This window comes from Cynoglossus semilaevis, chromosome 3 (genome assembly GCF_000523025.1).
Source record: "Cynoglossus semilaevis isolate Cse_v1.0 chromosome 3, Cse_v1.0, whole genome shotgun sequence".
NCBI lineage: Eukaryota > Metazoa > Chordata > Actinopteri > Pleuronectiformes > Cynoglossidae > Cynoglossus > Cynoglossus semilaevis.
The window spans coordinates 15017001-15035897 of record NC_024309.1 but is presented as its reverse complement, the minus strand read 5'-3'; the positions used below and the strand labels follow the sequence as shown (position 1 = coordinate 15035897).

General features: G+C 43.7%; 3 protein-coding genes across 8 annotated transcripts; 1 reads left to right on the top strand and 2 right to left on the bottom strand.

Annotated features, from left to right (window-relative positions):
- The first annotated feature begins 280 nt into the window (after positions 1 to 280).
- On the top strand, positions 281 to 7301 carry tlr22 (toll-like receptor 22). Of its 6 annotated transcripts, XR_003049302.1 has the most exons (5): positions 281 to 2828; positions 2972 to 3089; positions 3869 to 4099; positions 4215 to 4303; positions 6516 to 7301. XR_003049302.1 is itself a non-coding variant. In XM_008308302.3 (4 exons), coding segments are annotated over exons 1-4 (2862 nt in total). In that variant the 5' UTR covers positions 281 to 316; the 3' UTR covers positions 4216 to 4526. The 6 variants fall into 6 exon arrangements, 3 of the variants coding, with proteins under 3 accessions (XP_008306524.1, XP_008306523.1, XP_008306525.1); XR_003049304.1 differs by lacking the exons at positions 4215 to 4303; positions 6516 to 7301 and having other exon boundaries at positions 281 to 2596; positions 2734 to 2828; positions 3869 to 4003; XM_008308302.3 differs by lacking the exon at positions 6516 to 7301 and having other exon boundaries at positions 4215 to 4526.
- ccl20b (chemokine (C-C motif) ligand 20b) lies at positions 4408 to 6358 on the bottom strand. Its single transcript, XM_008308304.3, has 4 exons — positions 5733 to 6358; positions 5495 to 5597; positions 5000 to 5074; positions 4408 to 4899 (listed from the first exon to the last, which is right to left on the bottom strand). The coding sequence occupies exons 1-4, from the start codon at positions 5797 to 5799 to the stop codon at positions 4833 to 4835; spliced, it is 312 nt and encodes a 103-aa protein (XP_008306526.1). The 5' UTR covers positions 5800 to 6358; the 3' UTR covers positions 4408 to 4832.
- On the bottom strand, positions 6848 to 18863 carry map3k15 (mitogen-activated protein kinase kinase kinase 15). Its single transcript, XM_025054325.1, is given in 31 exon segments — positions 6848 to 7509; positions 8155 to 8231; positions 8437 to 8543; positions 8624 to 8736; positions 8922 to 9159; positions 9281 to 9386; positions 9846 to 10031; positions 10259 to 10433; positions 10665 to 10881; positions 10914 to 11106; positions 11510 to 11667; positions 12074 to 12179; positions 12286 to 12405; positions 12407 to 12447; positions 12827 to 12954; positions 13055 to 13188; positions 13272 to 13359; positions 13443 to 13538; positions 13622 to 13671; positions 14088 to 14195; positions 14273 to 14423; positions 14510 to 14669; positions 14771 to 14883; positions 14974 to 15144; positions 15632 to 15738; positions 15818 to 15986; positions 16063 to 16256; positions 16574 to 16597; positions 16712 to 16851; positions 17338 to 17820; positions 18476 to 18863. Coding segments are annotated over 30 exon segments (4044 nt in total). The 5' UTR covers positions 17648 to 17820; positions 18476 to 18863; the 3' UTR covers positions 6848 to 7445.
- Between the last annotated feature and the right edge of the window lie 34 nt (positions 18864 to 18897).

The following is an 18897-nucleotide window of genomic DNA, read 5'->3' as shown; positions in this document are numbered from 1 at the left end:
ACAAAAGATATACTGATACTGATACTGAAATGAAGAATTTTCACTAATGAGGGACATAACCCCAACTTCTCTGAGAGGGGAAATTCCACTTCCTCAATTAAAAGAGCACAGAAACTTTACACCCTCTCTGACCAGAGCTCACACACGCTGGCTGGACGGAGAATCCACATCTTTTTTTAGTTTAGTTCAGAAACAGTTAACGTTTTTTGTTTTTGAAATTGATTTTAGGAATATTTATTATTGATTTATTCAGATTTTATCTTTCAGTGACTCCATTTTATTTTAAGACTTTTAATTTTTTTTAATTTTTTAAAAAATGGCTCTGGGACGAAGACAGAAGGAAAGATCTCAAACACCAGGGAGAAGTCTCTTCCAGCCGCTTGTTTTTCTCTGCCTGCTGCTTCCTCTTGCTGCTGGGTTCACTCTGAAAGCCTGTCAAATCAGTCGCAACGTGGCCAAATGTGGGAAACACAAACTAACCAGCGTACCTAGAGACGTTCCTTCAACGGTGACGGGTTGGGAGCTGTTTGAAAACAAAATTTCAAAGATTCAACTCTCGGATTTCAGAGATTTTCCGATGCTGACTCAGCTGGAACTCAACCGTAATATGATTGAGCAGATAGAGGCCAGCACCTTCTCCAGGCTGACGTCGTTGAAGATGTTGAATCTCAATCAGAACAGACTCGTTAAACTTGAGGAACATGTCTTTAGTGGACTGGTGAACCTGACGGAGCTCAGAATCAGGCAGAACCGTATCAAAGTCGTGGCTAACAACACGTTCCAGACGCTGAGCAGCTTAACAATTTTAGACATTTCTAGAAATAACCTGCACACAATGGCTAAAGTCCACACGATCATAAAGCAACTTCCACATCTGCGTGAACTTTATCTTGGGAGCAACGACTTCACCAGATTCTACTCCTGGGAACTGACCAACACGTCACTGGACATTCAACGTCTGGACTTGTCCCTGAATCCAATGGCAGTTTTCCACCTCACCTCCAACGTTCTTCCAAACCTCACCTTCTTCAACATGACCAACTCTGGGTGGACGCAGCAGATGAAACTGGACGTACAGAACCCGACGTTCTTCCATCAAGTTTCCATTCTGGACATCAGTGGAATTCACGTGAGTGTGGACGACTTAAAAACATTACTGCAGACAGTGAACGCCTCGCTCACGTCTCTGAGGATGAACAAGATGAAGAGCCACCTTTCATCCCTAATCAACGCCTCCTGCACCATCCCGACCTTGACCCAGCTGCTGCTCCAGAGGAACCAACTCAGCCACATCGGCTCGGACTTCGTTTCCATCTGCTCCAACATCACAGACGTGGATTTTTCCCATAACAATATCAAAGATATCCATGACGACGCCTTCAGATCTCTACAGAGGTTAACAATCCTGAACCTCAGTTACAACAAACTCCCCAGTGTTCCGGCTGCGATCAGAACCCTGCCCTGGCTGAAAAAGTTGTACCTGAGCACCAACGGAATATCCAGGGTGGAACGCCAAGATTTTGCCAATCAGTCGATGCTGGAGGAACTCGGCCTCAGTAAGAATTCAATATCATCTCTGAGAGGAGCCGTCTTTGAGGACCTGGTGCGGTTACAAGTCCTGAAGCTGACGGACAATCACATGGTCCATTTGGACGGTGTGTTCGAGGTCCACCTGCCCAACCTCAAACAGCTGCTGCTTCAGGGAAATGAACTGTCTTCTCTGCAGACTGGTGGTTTTGGAGGCCTGCCGTCGCTGCAGAGTTTGAAGCTACATGACAACAAACTGAATTCACTCCAAAAAGGCTGCTTCAAGGGACTGACTAATCTGACAGAACTGCTGCTCCAGAACAACCAGATCACAGAACGCGACTTGAACAACGGCTGTTTCAATGACTTGACAAACCTGAGGAGACTGGATCTGAGGAACAACCACATCTACTATAAAGACACCACAGCACTGGCTCGTCCTCCTTTTTCTCAGCTGTCTCTGCTCAGGTTGCTGTACATTCTCTCGCAGCATCACCACGGCAAATCTGGCCTGCCTCGAAACTTCCTGCAGGGTTTGACAAACTTGGAGCTTTTCGACGCCAGGAACATTCAGCTTGTGTTTCTGCATGAAAACACTTTTAACTTCACGCCCCAGCTCCAAGAACTGGACCTCAGCTCCAACGACCTGGACGATCTCTCACCAGACTTGTTTTCCCCGCTCCGGAACCTCAGAACACTCTACACTTCCAGGATCAGTCTCGGATCTTTACAATATCTCACGGACGCAAAGCTTCACAAGCTGGAGTTCCTGCAGGCCAGAAAAAATCAGTTCTCTGTGATCGACGAAGACGTCGTTAGGTCGTTACCGGCTCTGGTCTACCTGGACCTTCAGGGAAACACCTTCACCTGTGACTGTACCAATGCCTGGTTCATCAACTGGGTCAGAACCAACAACCAAACACAGGTTTTTGATGCTTATAATTTCGGGTGTAATTTTCCCACGGCGTCCAAAGGCAGCAAACTCCTGGACCTGGATGTTCAGTCCTGCACCGTGGACGTGGACTACATCCTCTTCGTCTCCACCACCAGCCTCGTCCTCCTGCTGATGGTGACCTCCTTCACCTACCATTTCCTAAAGGCCCACCTGGTCTACGCCTACTTTCTCTTTCTGGCTTTAGTTTTTGATAAAAAGCATCGAAACAAACAAAGTCCTTGTCAGTTTGACGCCTTTGTCTCCTACAACAGCCACGACGAAGCCTGGGTCGTCGGAGAGATGCTGCCCAGGCTGGAAGGAGACCAGGGCTGGAAGCTGTGTCTGCACCACCGAGACTTTCAACCAGGTGAGAGGGTTCAAAGGTCAGGGACTCCTGCTATATTTGTGCTGTTCTTATGGTTTCATTTCACTGTGACGTTTTGATCTTAAAGCGGTTTCACTTTGTTTGACTACAAACAGATGTTTTGTCACAAATGTGTTTGTCTTCAGGCAAAGCCATCATTGAAAACATAACGGACGCAATTTATGGAAGCAGGAAGACCATCTGTGTCATCAGCCGAAGATACCTGAGGAGCGGGTGGTGTTCCAGAGAGATCCAGCTGGCCAGGTAGTTCACACCATTTGGCCTCCACGTCATACCATTCATATAAATGTCACGTCGATGCTAACCACACTGAGCTGCTGTGAACGTTTAAATCAGAACCTCAGGCTCCACAGTCAGGACTTGTCTCATCCATCCATCCATTTTCATCCGCTTATCCGTTTCCGGGTCGCGGGGGCAGCAGTCGCCACCCAAATCACATTGCACCATACCAACCCCCCAAACCTTCCTGCGGGTGGTGAGTCCACTGGCAGGGACCAACCGCCCTAACCGGGATTCGAACTTGCCCAGGAGGGGAACCCTGGGGGTCCACACCAATGACAGAGACATTGCCTCTGGGCCAAAGCGCCACTGTCAGGACTGAATCAAGAACAGAAATCTTTCAAACTTTTTTTTTTTAAAAACCCACAAACACATGACAAACAGGAAGTGATTTAGGTGTGTCTGCAGCCGAAAAGCAAACTTTCACTTCCCCACTTGTAATGAACAGAGGAAGTCAAAATTAGCAGGCAGAGTAAGCAATTATTTTTTTATGACATAAACTGATATGCCCTATATTTGATGGATAAAACACTGGTGTCCGAAATTAAATTTATACAAACAAAGAGCCGAAGCTCAACAAAACATTTGACTTAAATATCAGTAAATGTCCATACTCACAGAACAACAGACATCCGGGTCAGTTATTCACTCAGTGGTGAGAGAAGAAGGGGGGTGGAGGGGCGATCTCAGACACTGTCCTTCTCAACCTGCAGCTTCTCCTCCATCTTGTTTCTTTCTTCCAGTTTTCGTCTCTTCCACGAGCAGAAGGACGTCCTCATCCTCGTCTTCCTGGAGGACATTCCCTCGTCTGAGTTGTCTCCACACTACATCACCAGGAAGCTGCTGAAGAAGCAGACGTACCTGAGCTGGCCTCGAGCCGCGGAACACCCACAGCGGTTCTGGCAGAAACTTGGACAGGCTCTCGGCCCCAGAGAAAACGATCATTTGAGTGTGCAGGTCTTGGAAGATCAGTGGTAAAAACAAACAAACAAACAAACTTTTTTTTAAAATAAACTAACAGTGACTAGATTGAGTTTAAAAATAATAATGATAAATTGAAGAAAATAAAATGTTATTGTCTTCGAACAGACGGGAAACTGAAGCGCGCCGCCAGAGGGCACCAGAGAGTAGAAGACGATGAAGTGACTTGAACGACACTTTCAAGAAGTGGCGATACTGTAAGAAACATCAACGTTTTGTTCTTATTTCTTTCTTTAATGTCTGTGACAGTGTAAACACCACGTAGAGGAACTGAGAAAAAATAAAAACCAATCGACCAGAGTTCATTTCCCAAAGATGTTTATATATTGGGACATACCAAAAATACCGTAAAAAAAGAAAAAAGGGTAGAAAAGTCACACAGACTAAGAGTTTGTCAACCTCGTTATAACTGCAGTCCTCCAAAAACTGACAGACATTTTTATTTTACTGACTGGAGGCATTTATGTCATATATAATATGATAAATGATTATTTTTAATGTCAGTCTTGACATGACGTCATCTTCATCTGAAGCTCATGTGATCAGTATGAGCGAAGGTGTACATTCGTTAACATTTACGGACACAGGTTGTATGTATTGATGATGTATTAGGAATAAAATGTTAAAACAGGAAGGTGAAAATATTTGTTGGTGGAAAACAAACTAATACAAAATGTAACTACAGCTGCTTTACAGTGAAGAACTTTTGTTTTTCTGTCAACCATTTCATACTTGTTCCAGAACATTCCTGGACGTGCCGTTATGCTGTTTTTTCATTTTTTCCCGCAATTTTCTGCAAAAAAAGAAAGAAAGAAAAGAAAAAAACACATTTTAGAAGGTGGAAGAGCAGCAGAGGAATATTTAAATTTACATTTAAAAACATTGACACTGACTCCACACACTGCTGCGTCCAGGGCTGTGAAGGATCAGCACAAACGAAGCGATCAGCGCCCCCTCTCCACCGGAAACTGGAGGAGAAAAAAAAAAAAACAACATCGAACATTAAAAAGTTGACAAAATAATTCACTTCCTGGTTCTCCTTAACCTTGTAGTATTATTGAATTGTATTACATGTGTAGTCGAGTATCTGAGCGCTAAATAATTCGTGTTATTAACAGAACAACAAAGACGGAGGTGAGCGTTTCCGGCGGAAGGTAGCGAACTTTTTTAACCCTCCCTCACCTAGTGGAGCCACACAAGGCACTTCCGGTCCACCTTTTACAATAAAACTACACACCCCGTTTTAAGAAATAATACAAACGAACATAAATACGTGATCACGGTGCTGGTCACGACAGTAATGCTATAATAATAATCACCGTACTTTATAAAAAATAAATAAAAAATTGTGTGGTGAAGAAAGTTCGCCAAACTGCTGGTTTACTCACACGATGGCGCTGATGTCACAGGACGCGGTGATGTGTTGGTGGCTGTATCCCTGCAGCAGTTTGCATCTGATCGGACGCTTACTGTACCTCAAACAGCAACGAGCTGCAGAAGAAGAAGAAACAAAGTTTTTGTTGTTGTTGTTGTTATTGTTGTAAATAAACCATAGCAGTTACAACATGAAGTTAACAAGATGACGTCATTTAACTGAAACGGTAAAAGAGAGCGAAGAAACGTCACCTGAGTGTGAGGTGCAGATGAAGGTGTGGAGAAGGATGAGGAGAATGAGACCGGCGCTGCGGACCATGGTGTCTGTGGACCAGTGTCTCTGTCAGTCGTGCTGACAACAGTCCGATTCCTGACCTCTTAAATAGAACACCTTCTTGGGGTTTTCCCTCATTATTCTACAGGATGACATCGTAACAGGTGGAATGTGGCGGAAAGTGAGCGCACACAGGATCAGGGAAGGGTGACGTAATAACTCACATGTCACTGCAGATATGCATGGAATTGGGTCCCTTGCTCTGGTGTAACTTATCTTCGGTGGTGATCAGAGAATTTACATGAGGGGGAACTGTAAAAATGTCAAAGTTTAGAGTCGGAAGTTTGTGTTCATCAAAGACTGAGAAGTCAAATAAAAACTCAAACAAAAACAAAAAAATAACGTTGTTATCAGTTATTACATAGACAAACGTTAACCATTAACATTCTCCTAAAATGTGAAACTGAGACGATGTATTATTAACTAGCAGTTTCTCTGCAATTACATCATCCTGTTAATATTTAATGCTGTGTTTGTTGCAGTTATGTTCAGACTCTAGTATCACTGCAAGAGTTCGTTTGTTTAAAGAAGATGAAGATGAAGCCAATTATTCAGTATTAGTGAGATATAACATTTTCACCAGGGCTGTGAAAACACCGTATGTATGGATTTATATCTAAGTTGGGTTTTTTTTCTCACCAATTCTCAGTCCAATATTCCTGGTGTTGATTCATTTTCTTCTTCTTTTCTTTCTTCTCTAGTGATTCCAAATGTAGATCCCTCTGTTCCAGTGTTAGTAACCTGATGTCGTCTCCTGCGCTTTCTTCGCCCTGCTACAATGTCAATATATATTGCTGTGCCTAAAGTACTGCAGTATATTGCAATACATCAATACATATACTGGGGATCATTACTATAATACAGTATTTGGTCTGTTTGGCGTGGAACTCTTTAATCAACAACAAACGCAAATGGCCATCGATGCAAACGAGGAAAAAAACCCAAATCAGATCAGATCTCTGTGTTGGAAATTTTTCTTCCACTAAAGGTCAGAGAAACAACGAACACACAAAAAAGAAAGGTCCCTGACTCATTGACGTTTTGCATTTCCACATTTATTGCACACACCAAAGCCATGGTGTTTGACAACGTCACTGAAGAGTGAACAAAGGTGTGAACACACACGGAAACGACTTAAACAAATAGTTTTACATATCTGCACAAAATCATTTACACTTTTCTCTTTAACTGCACTGAGCGTGAATCACCCTGGAACTGAAAAGAAATCTCTGTTATTATACATTAAATAAATATATATGTGTGTATATATATGTCTTTATACACATATATATTCATACACACATATGTATTTATATATACATACACACACATATATGTAGTCAGTATATTGTTTCAAGTAAAATTATTTTATAAATTAACTTTAAGGAATTTTAAGTTTTTAATTTTCACGTCTGGTTTAGTGCATTGTTCTTACAGTGAAAAAAACACATGACATGAATTAATTTTATAAACGCAAAAAAAAAAAAGTTGAAAACAGTGATGATAAAAAGAAAGAGAGAGAGAGTTACAAAGAGACCGGGGTGGATGGGGGGGCATCGGTGCAGCAGGGACTGGTGGTGTGTTTGTCCACATTTCCCATCATGCTTCATCCTCTGAATGTTCGCAGCTCATCATTCCTTCTCTCTCTCTCTGTGCTGTTGGATCGCCCTCCAGATCCGACAGAGAACTCCACCCCTGAAGAACAAGAACAAAAAAAAAAAAAAAAAAAAAAAGAGAGGACAGCTTCACTCAGAGAGTTTTCTGACACAAAAAATTATACTTTTTCTTATCTTGGAGCTCAGTCTGAAATAATGGGTCAGTGAAAGTCAAAGGTCAGACCACAGTAAAAACTGGACCTTTTTAAAACCTCAGACCTGAACTGGAACTGTCTCCAGAAGAAAATGATAAAGGTTAGGGATGTCCGATGTTAACTTTTGTGCCGATATTCGATATTGTCTAAACACTTAAAACAGTGTTTCTCAATTATTTTATGCCATGGTCCCCACCCTCCCAGGAACAGAAGTCCATCCGTCCCCCTCCCCGAATTGAAAGACTATTAAGGGCCTGGTAACATTTATTTATTTATCTGTATTTATCTTTAACCCCCCCAAAAATATTTTTATTTATAGAGCTTCATTTTGCCAAACCCAGGCATTGTGTTATTGAGTTTTCAGTATCGGAAAAACCGATAACGATTCTTAAAGATATTACATATTTATGCTAATATCAGGCCGATAATATCGGTCGGCCAATATTATCGGACATCCCTAATATATATATATATATTTTTTTTTTTTTTCGTTTTTCTGTGGTCAAACGACTGTGGTGAAGGAACAGTACCGAATACGGAGAAAGCGGAGGTCTTCCTTGGTGATGTCACACAGGACATCAATCAGCGTGTATTCCTCCAACACGAACTGAGACAAACACACAGAGACTCACAACATGAGTTCATCATCACACTTTCCTTTTAGAAAAACTGAGAGTTCTGTCCTGACCAGGGCTGTAACGATACACCCGACTTTAAACAATTTGAATTGTGACGCCTTTGTATTGATTTTAACTGATCCGAGACTCATCGTTACATCCCCAGTCCTGACGTCTGCAGAGCAGATACTGGACCTTATCCACAGTGTCTGGATCGGCGCCCTGCTCCTTCAGCCAGTCTACGAGCTGCTGGTCTGGTTCGTGGTCTGCTGGGATGTGGACGATGGAGGGGGGAGAAATGTCTGACGGAGAAGAAGATGTGGTTTAGAAAGTCAAACGGACTTAGGACTCAAGACTGTCCAGTGAGACAGTGATCATTAACCTGCTGGTCTGTGTCGGGCTCTGACCAACTCCACATCGTGTAACCTCTGCTGCAGCGTGGCCTTCAACACCTGCTGATACTCCTTCTCCTTCTGCAACAGCTCCTCCAGCAGTCTGCAGAGTGAACAGCAACAACACCGGCCTTCACACTCATACATGAGCACGTCGATATGTTTCTAATTTCTTATTTAATATTTAATATATTAATAAATAATATATAATTAAATAAATTATAATTAAATAACTTATATTTAATTTATAATTAAATGTTTTAATGGTGAAACTAGACGCCCTCCAACCTGGTAGTTTCATATTTAATCTTGCCCAGCTGAGCGCCCAGGTGATGGTGATGCAGGCGCTGGTGTTCGTGGGAGTGGGAGGGGTTCAGTGCAGTGGTGGCGTGGGCAGCCTCGGTCGCTCCGGTGTCGTCTGCGTGCGGAGCCAAAACTGGAGTGAACTCCGTCTCCTCCTCATCCACCTCGTCTTCTTTCTCCGCTCCTTCACACTCCGACGCCGGACCAAAGTGAGTCTTGAGTTCTGTGAAGGAAGCAGTGAAACTGTTGTACAAACATTTGACTCACTCCATGCTTTTCTTTTTTTTTAAGTCAGTGGCTGTTCAATGGTGGTCACTAGATGGCGACAGAAGCTCTAGTTAGACCTGGAATGAGGATGGTGATGGCTGCCTGCACAGCTCTGCGGATGATGTTGTCCATGGCGAACATCCAGTGAGGTTTGATGTGATGGTTCCTCAGGACTTTGTTCACCTGAGACACACGGACAGATGATGACGAATTAATAAATAAATATAATATATATGATAAACTATTTTTCTCTATAAACTATGTAAAAACATGTTACACATTGAAAAAAAATATTTAGAAAAATAAAGCTGCCTTTTCTTTAGATAGTCTAGTTTATTCTAAGCCGGCAAACAGTCGCAACAGAAAATAAAAATGTTTCACAATAAAAGCCCGTGGGATAAAAAATTAGTTTTTCAGAGATTGATTTTTTTTTTTAGGAAAGGTGTGCGAAATGAACAGACAGACTGAAGGACAAATAAAATCTGAACACTACAGTTGACCAGCGCCCCCTGTCTGAACAGCTGAGGTACGGCAGAATTACAGTTCTTATGACGCAAAGAGAGAAACGTCTCAAACACAACAACATCATCTGTTATAAAAACAGACGCTCGTGTTCTTCTGCGGAGCAGTTAGGCCGGTTACCGAGTCCTGAAAGCCGAAGAGAACCAGTTGGATCTGGTTGATGGAGGTGGAGTCGAAGTCCAGGTCCAGCTTGAGTTTGGAGATGGTGGCGGCCATGACACGTCTCTCTGGTGAATGGATGAAGTCTCGGAGGATGCAGATGATTTGCTTGATGTGGTCGAGGGACAACTGGAACTCATCGCTGCCCTGAGCGTGGACACACACACACACACACACCAATAACAACAATGATGAAGAGACAATATTTCTTTATTTTGATTTTTTTGTCTGTTTTTAAAGGGTCACGCCAAAGCTTTTGTTTTAAGATTTCAAAACTGATGCAGTAAAAATACATCGTGGTCATTTTTATGCATTTTTATCAGTTATATAGTAATGTGGTATAAATGCAAATGTAAACACACACACACACACACCTGGATATGGTTCTCTTTGAGGTTTGAAATGACCTTCTCTTGGTCGTCGTTCAGGACTTTGTAGAGAATGGCTCGTCTCTCGCTGTCCTTCTTCAACATGAACAAACCACTGTCTCTGTCCTCGGGGGAGGGGGGGGCGTTACGGTCCTCTGACACGAGCGTGGACTCTGGAACACTAACACACACACACACACATACCATGATGTTACAATTATTTCAGTCTGATGCTCAACACTTACTTTATTTACACATTCGTGTTTCCCTTGGTTACAGTGTTTGTCCAGGAGTTGGCGCCACACATGCATGTGTCCACAGCTGTGTGTCTCATAAATGGACAGACACCATTAGGTCATGTTCTAAAAGTCAGCGGTCAATACGACCACCTGTCCATCACACACACACACACCTCAGGTAGTTGGAGCTCGGTGGTTTCAGCAGGTTTTCGGAGCCGGAGTTTTTCTTCTTGTGGAAGAAGACGTCATGTTTGGAGTCGCAGTCCGGACTCACGGAGCCGTGTTCACTGCTGCTGCTCCCAGTGGCCTCACACTGTAACTGCACCGGCAGGGAGATATTGTGGATGTAGTCTGAACAGACACAAAAAGAAAAAGCAAACATGAAGAAAACAACGACACGATTCAACTCCAGTCCCCGTCGGTGTCCAGACCTGAAGGCTTGAATGCTATCTTGCTCTTTTTGCCCTTGGTGGTCTGTTTGACAAAGGTGTCTCTGAGAAGGTCCGTGGCCGTCGCTCTCTTGTGCGGGTCCGGCTCGAAGCAGCGCAGAATAAAGGACTTTGCTTCCAGAGACAGAGACTCTGGGATTTCTGGATGGATCTTGAACATTCCCACCTGAAGCACACAGACACTGAAACACTCAAATAAAATGAAATAAAAATACATTTTCTGTCGAGCATTATTATTTGATTGCTCATTTTGGAATCCAGTCTTGGACCGGATGATCACTGACATACAGGTAATCCAGGAAAATATAAGATTACACCAGATTTGCGTGTTGTAGCAGCAGGAAAAGACCATTTGAGTTTTACAAAGGCCGCTAGGGGGCAGCATTTCAACAAGTTCCAGTATCCGAACACAGCCAACGGTTCTTCTCTAACACTTTGTTTTTTTTAAAATTCTGCCTCTGCAGCTATTACCCAACACAGCGTCAATGGTCACGTGACCAAAAGTGACGTCATAGTCAAGAAAACAAAGAAGCCACGTCTCCTCTGCTGAACGTGGTCCATATACTAACTTTAAACATGGCCGCCTGCGGTTCGCCCAGCTCGTGGAAGGGCGGTTTCCCAGTGGCCATTTCTATGATGGTGCATCCCAGCGACCAGATGTCAGCAGGGGCCCCATAACCTCGAGGGCCCTTATCGATGATCTCTGGTGCCATGTACTGAAGAGTCCCTGAGAGCAGAGAGAAATGGAGGAAAAACACGGACATGAGTGAAAATATGTAGAAAACAAATAGTAAAAAAAAAAACCCCAGTCTGAACTCCTGAGCAGATAAAGAATCCAACACATCAAAACAAACAAACACACACACACACACGGACACACCCAGCTGCTAATGAAAGTTAAACACTCCTGTGTCCGTGTTTGATTAGTTAATCTAATCCCACAGCTCAGTGGCTGCTGGATGACAGATGGGGAGTCAATCTGTTTCCACGGCGACCGCAGGTTTATGAATCTGCAGCAGTTCAGACTGAGACCTATCGATAAGAAAACAACATCCAACGACTGCGTTCTTGTTGGTGTTTTAACCCCAATCCATTCAGTGATATGTGATTAACGTCGATGGTATAGAAGTTACCAGTGAAAGTTTCTGTACAGGGGTTGACCCCTGCCAAACGCTTGGACGTCCCGAAGTCGGAGATTTTCAGGACGCCGCTGTAGGTGTTGACCAGGACGTTGTCCCCCTGACAGAAGAGCAGACGTGAAGATGGAAACTGACCACAAAGACGTGGAGTCGGCGGTGGATTGAGAGCCAATCCTGGGTCAGTCCCACTGAAGGCTGACCAATACCTTAATGTCTCTGTGGACGATCTGGTTGTCGTGGAGGTACCGCAGGCCCTCCAGGATCTGCCTGGTGTAGAAGATGATGGTGGCCTCTTTGAGGGGACCCCATTTAGACGTCAACAGGGCCGACAGGCTTCCTGGTGAGGGGACAGAGTGGGGGTCCGACAGCTTTTAGTCATGACATAGAACAGGAGTGGGCAAACATTTGGCTCACGGACCAAAATGAGGTTCAAAATTTGACTGGTGGGCCGGTTCAGTACTGGGTTGGATGAAATAAAATGTACAAGAATAAAACTAAATAAAACTTTCACAGATGATTTAGCACATATAATCTCCACTGCCACCTAGTGGTATCAACAAAAATTACACTTTGTCATAATGCATAAAACAGAAGGATCGAAGTCAATCTGTACCAGACCAGCTATGAAAGCCTAGTGTTAAACATGGAACGGCATTGTTGTAATTCTTGCCCCCTAGTGACAGGGTTGTTTATTGCCGGTGGATTAGGCCGTTAAGTTTCTAAATAGTGTGTTGTTTCCGGACACACCTCCAGGCACTTGTTCCATGAAGATTTTAATGTATCCGTTCTCAGAGACAGAACCCAGGTACTGGACGATGTTCCTGTGCTTCAGATATTTGTGAAGAGCGATTTCCTCATGGAGAGGCTGAGAGTATCTGTTGAACAGGAAAGAGAAAAAAACAAACAAAACAGAAGCGCCGTGGATGCCTGTCATGTCTCAGATTTCTTCGTCCCCTCCTTCCCTCCTCCCTCTACCTGCTGTCTCTCTCTGGGATCTCCTTGATGGCGATTCGGACCTGGTTGCTCAGGTCTCTCCCGGCGTAGACGACGCCGTAGGTTCCTCTGCCCAACACCACCCTGTCGCCTGTCTCGTTGGTGTCATACTCGTACTGTTACCACGCAAACACACATCTTAATTGTTATAGGTGACAGTCAACATGGCTGACAGAAACACACACACACTCACACACACCTCCAGTGTGTCTGCTTCTCCTTCTCCTTCCAGCTCCACAGCATTTCCTGTTCCATCAGAAATCATCTCCTTCACCATGGAACAGAACCTGAAACACACACACACACACTCTGCTGTGTCATGTTGTTTACAATAACACACACACACACACTCGTCCAGGCGTGCTCTCACCGACCACTCTGTTCTTCTGTAGAGAAGTAGATCTGAAAGTCGTCAGAGTTGTCGTGGACGTACAGGAAGCTGCAGCGCTCGTCAAACTTGCTGATGCTGCAGAAATACGTTTTCTTTCAGAACGGAATATAAAACATGACCTTTTTTTTTGTTTTTCCATCTGGAAACTTCTCTCCCACCTGATTCCTTTGATGGACGATGCAGAGAAGTTCCACTCATGGATTCCTTTCTGTCAGGGAACAGTTTCAATTCAAACACAATGTTGGAAAAGACGGGAAGATCAAAGCACCGTCTAGAGTCAATGATGTACGATCACAGACTCGATACACTAAAAAATTGCGATATTTTGTTTCACAATACTGTATCACAGTTTATTGTTGCGCTTATACTATCGCAATATATCACAATATATTGTATCATTGTCCCTGTATCGTGATACATATCGCTTCGCCAAATTCTTGCATTCTTCCCGTCTTCAGTCAATATAAACAAGCTGTGAAACAGAGGTTCGGAGGTCAGAGAAATCTAAAAACTTCACAGACAGAACCGTGATACATATCGCTTCGCCAAATTCTGAGGTCACAGCGCTCCGTCTGTGACCTCATCCAGTGAGTTCACATAAAAAAAAAACGTTTTAGTCCTCACTGTCTCTGGAGGGGAAACGTGCCATATGGAGACGTTTTTCTCCTCGGCCTGGTTGTTTATGGACACGTAGGACGGCTGGTAAACTTTGGTCGGCTCCAGAATCAACACCTGTCACAAAGAAAATAAACAGCTCAGAGTCCGGCAGTTAAAGATTCATCGTTCAACAGCTCACAGTGCATCTGTACTGGGAACCGCAGTCTGTTGGTGGTTCCCTGCGTGGCCTCCACAATGATGTCCATCCAGAAGTTGAGTTTCTCGCGCTGCGGAGAGTGTTCCACCGTCTGCTTCTTGAACCTTTGAATCAGTTGCAGGTTCTGCACCACCGAGCGCAGGTACCTTCACATCAGAAAATGGAAAAAAAACAAATAAAGAAAAGTCTAAACCATGATGAGTCACAAGTGTTCATGTGTTCTTGTGTTCACCAGAGAGGGGGTTTCAGTTTGAAGAGCTTTTCTGCAGCCTGGGTGGCTTTGGGGATGTCGCTGGCTAACATGCTAACTGTGAAGAACTGGCCCACATCCCAGTAATTGTTCATTTTCTCCAGGGAACCTTTCCGTCCCAGCAGGCTGTTCAGCCTCACGCCTGCAGAGGGAGACAGAGTGCAGTTCAAAAATCAAGCATATAAATACAGTAATCAGGGGGTCTCTGAGGTCACAGGACTGTTGAGTTAAAGACTAGTTCACCTATTTTCCTCAGTTCCATAGAGCTCTCAAACTGTTGACCTGCCACTATGAGCAGAACGGCCAGGTTGATGCCAGAGTAGAGAGTAGGCTGAAGTTCAAAACCTTTCCTGTACCTGAAACAGATGTTTTTATGTTTTTTTTAAACAATTAAAAACAAAATGACACAGTTTTTAAAAGACACATTTTTTATTCTGTCCCATTACCACTGGATGGCGTTGTCTCTGTTCTTGGTGTCCTTGCAATCCGAGTCCAGAAAGATGTCCTTGTAAATCCGTCCACACAGACAGAACATGTCTGGAGCGGGATGTTCACACGACTGTAACACCTGTAACATGACCCTCAGAGCCTGCTCCCTGTCTCCAGGACTGTTTCTCCTGCACTCATGTAAAAGAAATGGATCATTATTATATTCACATGAGGATGTAGGAGAAAGTTTGTTCACTCAGACCGGGCTGGAGGCTGAAAGCTAATTTGGTTTCAAACAATGATCCTAGATCAGTGTTATTCAACCTTGGGGTCGCCTAGAATTCAAATGAGGTCGCCTGAAATGTTTTTGAGAGATGTTATGTTCAGTATTAATTTTCAGCCTGGTACAAGCTGAACTGTACATGTGATCAGGGGAAACAAATCTGGCAACACAGTATAACTAACTAAAAAACAGATTCTAGAAAAAATAAAAATGTCTCTGGAGGTTGCCAGTAATTATGTCAGGAGCCAAAAAATGGTTGGAAACCACTGGACCAGGTCCAAACAACAACCAGACAGAATCTCATCAGTACAAATGAAAGGAAACGAGAACCAAACGTATCCTTTTTGACCTGTGTTTTTTCCAGTCATTCCGACCTTGGCTGATGTTTTTACCTGTTGAGAGCGAAGGCGTAGTGGAACTGGATCATGGGCTGCGTGGCCAGATCACAGGTGGGCAACATTTCTAGAGTTTGCACCAGCTTCACCATGGCATCGTAGTCCTGATGGACAGACAGAGAACTGGTTTATCATTCAAGCTGTAAACAGTGCTGTGAACTGTGACTGGCTGTGTGTTCGGACCTGGATGTCTCTGTAGGAAAACAACAGGTTCATGACGATGTCCTGGGTCAGAACTTCGGTGTTGTCGATGCGGAGTTTGATGCGGGAGAGTTCTTTGGCCAGTTCTTCTCCCTGATATTTTTCTCTGGCTTTTCTGATGTCATTGAGCAAAGTGTCCTTAAAGGAGGCGCTGCCGGCGACAGACGGAACCACAGGTTAAATTACTGCCGTGATGGTGAATCTGCTGCGTGTGCGTGGACTCTCACCAGGACGTGACGTGGATGTCCCTCAGCAGGCTGATGAAGCGGTCGTTGAGGGGTACGCAGAGTGGTCCCAGGAGGTTGTCCCAGCTGGGCTGCATGTACTCACTGGCTCTGCGTTGGGCGTCACTTTCACAACACATGTACTCGTGGTTGGGGGTCACGGTGTAAGGGATGAAGTAGTAGTTTCCACTGGACGCCTGGAAGAACAAGGGAAATCTGTCACGTTAATTCGGGAAAATAATCTGCCAAATGTTGACACAGAAACACGTCGAACCAGGAACAGGAACCTGAACATGTTGTGATGTGTTCACTGGAATCCAAGAAATGTAGACATCTGTAATATGTTGTTCGCACAATCTCCCAGCATGTAATACACTGTATCATTGCACCTACAGTATCGCAATATATTGTACCGTAACCCCGTATCGTGATATGTATCATATCACTAGATTCTTGCTCAGTACAAAAACATCAACAATATACAAACATACAGAAAAAAAACCCAGAAACTTGCCGTATTTTTCTGTGCCACCATGTCCTGTAAAAAAGGTAAGAGAAATTTTTTTACAATTTCTTCTTTCTCTGTAACATAGACGTAACTTTGTTGTAAGGAATGATTGAGATTGTATGATGTGTGTGTGTGTGTGTGTACCTTCAGGGACTGGGCAGTATCAGGATCAGTGTCATGGTATAGGATCACGTTGTTAGCCATGTCAAAACTCTCTCTCACCCCCAGGTGGTAAAAGAGCGAGGGCTGTCGAAACACATCGCTCATATCGACCACAGCGATGTCTGCAGAGAAACACAACATATAACCACTAATATATAACTCCACGCTGCGGTCATCTCATCACCAAACACAGTCTGAGCCTCACGTTGATTAAACCTTGTGTTGTGATTAAACCTCTGTTTGAACAGATGGAGTTTCTTAGCTTCATATTCATTTCCTTGTCCCATCATTTATTCAACTCTGACCTCATCGTTATCAATAACCAACGTCGACTCAAGAGATCAACGTAAACAGACAGATCACAGAGTTGGGTTTGATCTATAGACTGTTTTCAGGTACAAGTACTACACGGTAATGAAGTACTTCCAATTGAAGACTGTTCTGGACAGACTGACCTGAAGACAGTTTCTTGAGATATATACATATATATGTGTATATATTTACACACATACACAAGTTTTCTTTTTTATACAAGATTGACCTTTAACCCAGACGGTGTACTGCACAGTTCTACATGATACTACTTCCTCCTGGTAGTTCTAGCTCACCTGCATCGTAGAACGTGTCCAACACTGACGTTTCCCCAAAGTCCAACCTCCCGAAGGTGACGGTGGTCAGCAGCGCGCTCTCGGTGTCGCAGGCCCGCTGTAGACACTGCAGAGCTCCGGACTCCGGGCTGCTCGCCATCACCGACTTCAGACCGTCGTTCAGGACGTAGACCACCCGCAGAGACCGCTGCTTGAAGGGGGGACTCGGGCTGGAGACATCGGGCCTCTCCCGCTCCCTGTCCAACGTGTTCATCCCGGCGGAGTAATCCACTCCCATGTCGCTGACCTGAGCGTTTTGTCCTGACTCCATACCGTGGATCCTGGAGGGGACTCTGCGGCTTTTGTCAAACTTCCTCCCAAGTGAAGCCTGTCACTCTTTGAGCCTCTTACCCGTCGCTTCTCCCGCAAACAAGTCGGTTCCTGAGTCTGAGTCTCAGGAACCAACATCCTTCTGAGATTATCCCGCTCCAGGAAACAGGTCTCCTGTAGAGGAGGAGGGGAGAGGGGAGGAAAGGGGAGGAGGACGAGGTGAGGGTTAGATGGAGGGAAGGAAGACAGGATGGAGAGCGGAGGTGATGAGGGCAATAGAGAGACGACAGGAGGAGGAGGAGAAAGTATCCACTGATGTGTTCCGTCTCCCTTCCTCGCAGTTTTATGGTTTGAAGTTACTCCATAGTGAGGAAAGAATTTACATCAGTACTTTTCTCTTCACTAATGTAATTAGTTCGGTTCACAGATGTCGATGGTCTTAGTTTATCTTGACGTCACACAACACGGCTTGAACGTAACTTTATGCAAAAATAAAGTGATATATTATATATATACGAAAAACAAAAATAAAAAAAAAAATAAAGTGATATATTATATATATACAAAAAAAAATTCGTTTTTTATTTTATCCTTTGTTTTTATTTTATTTTAAACACACCTCCTTGAATAAAGTAATAATAAAATAAATAAAATTCACACAGGCAGCAGCGCCGACACCACACAGGTCTGAATGTCGGCCTCGACGCTAACCATTAGCAACACAGGCTAATCAATTACCAGTATTCAGCGTTACATCGATCTATTTTCACTATTATGATGAATTTGTGTCTCTACCACCAACATGAACATAAAATATGTATCCACTTACCATTAAAAGTTTTAATAAATAACTAAATAACGCCTCGGTCGTTGTGAGTTGGTGCCGAGCATCGACAACCGCTGACTGCTGGTCTTCACCTTCGGTTTTCCTCGTTTCCAGGTTTTGGCCGAGTTTCTGCTCGTGTACATTTAGGGAATATGGTTAAAATTAAATACAGTATTGATTTTTGTGTTTTTCTAAATATTTATGTAATTTTTTCTTTTGAGTCAAAAATAGAAAAGCTTCTCCCTTGCACACCACAATATTATAACCAACAGAACGACACAATTAAATATAATACATGTAACGTTCCTAATTAATTTAATAAATCTGCTGTTCGCTGTCGTAGAGTAAGTCGTACCGCTGCTGAAGACACGGTTATCTTTTGGGATTTACTGCCACCTGGTGGTGATATTACAGAAGAACTTGTG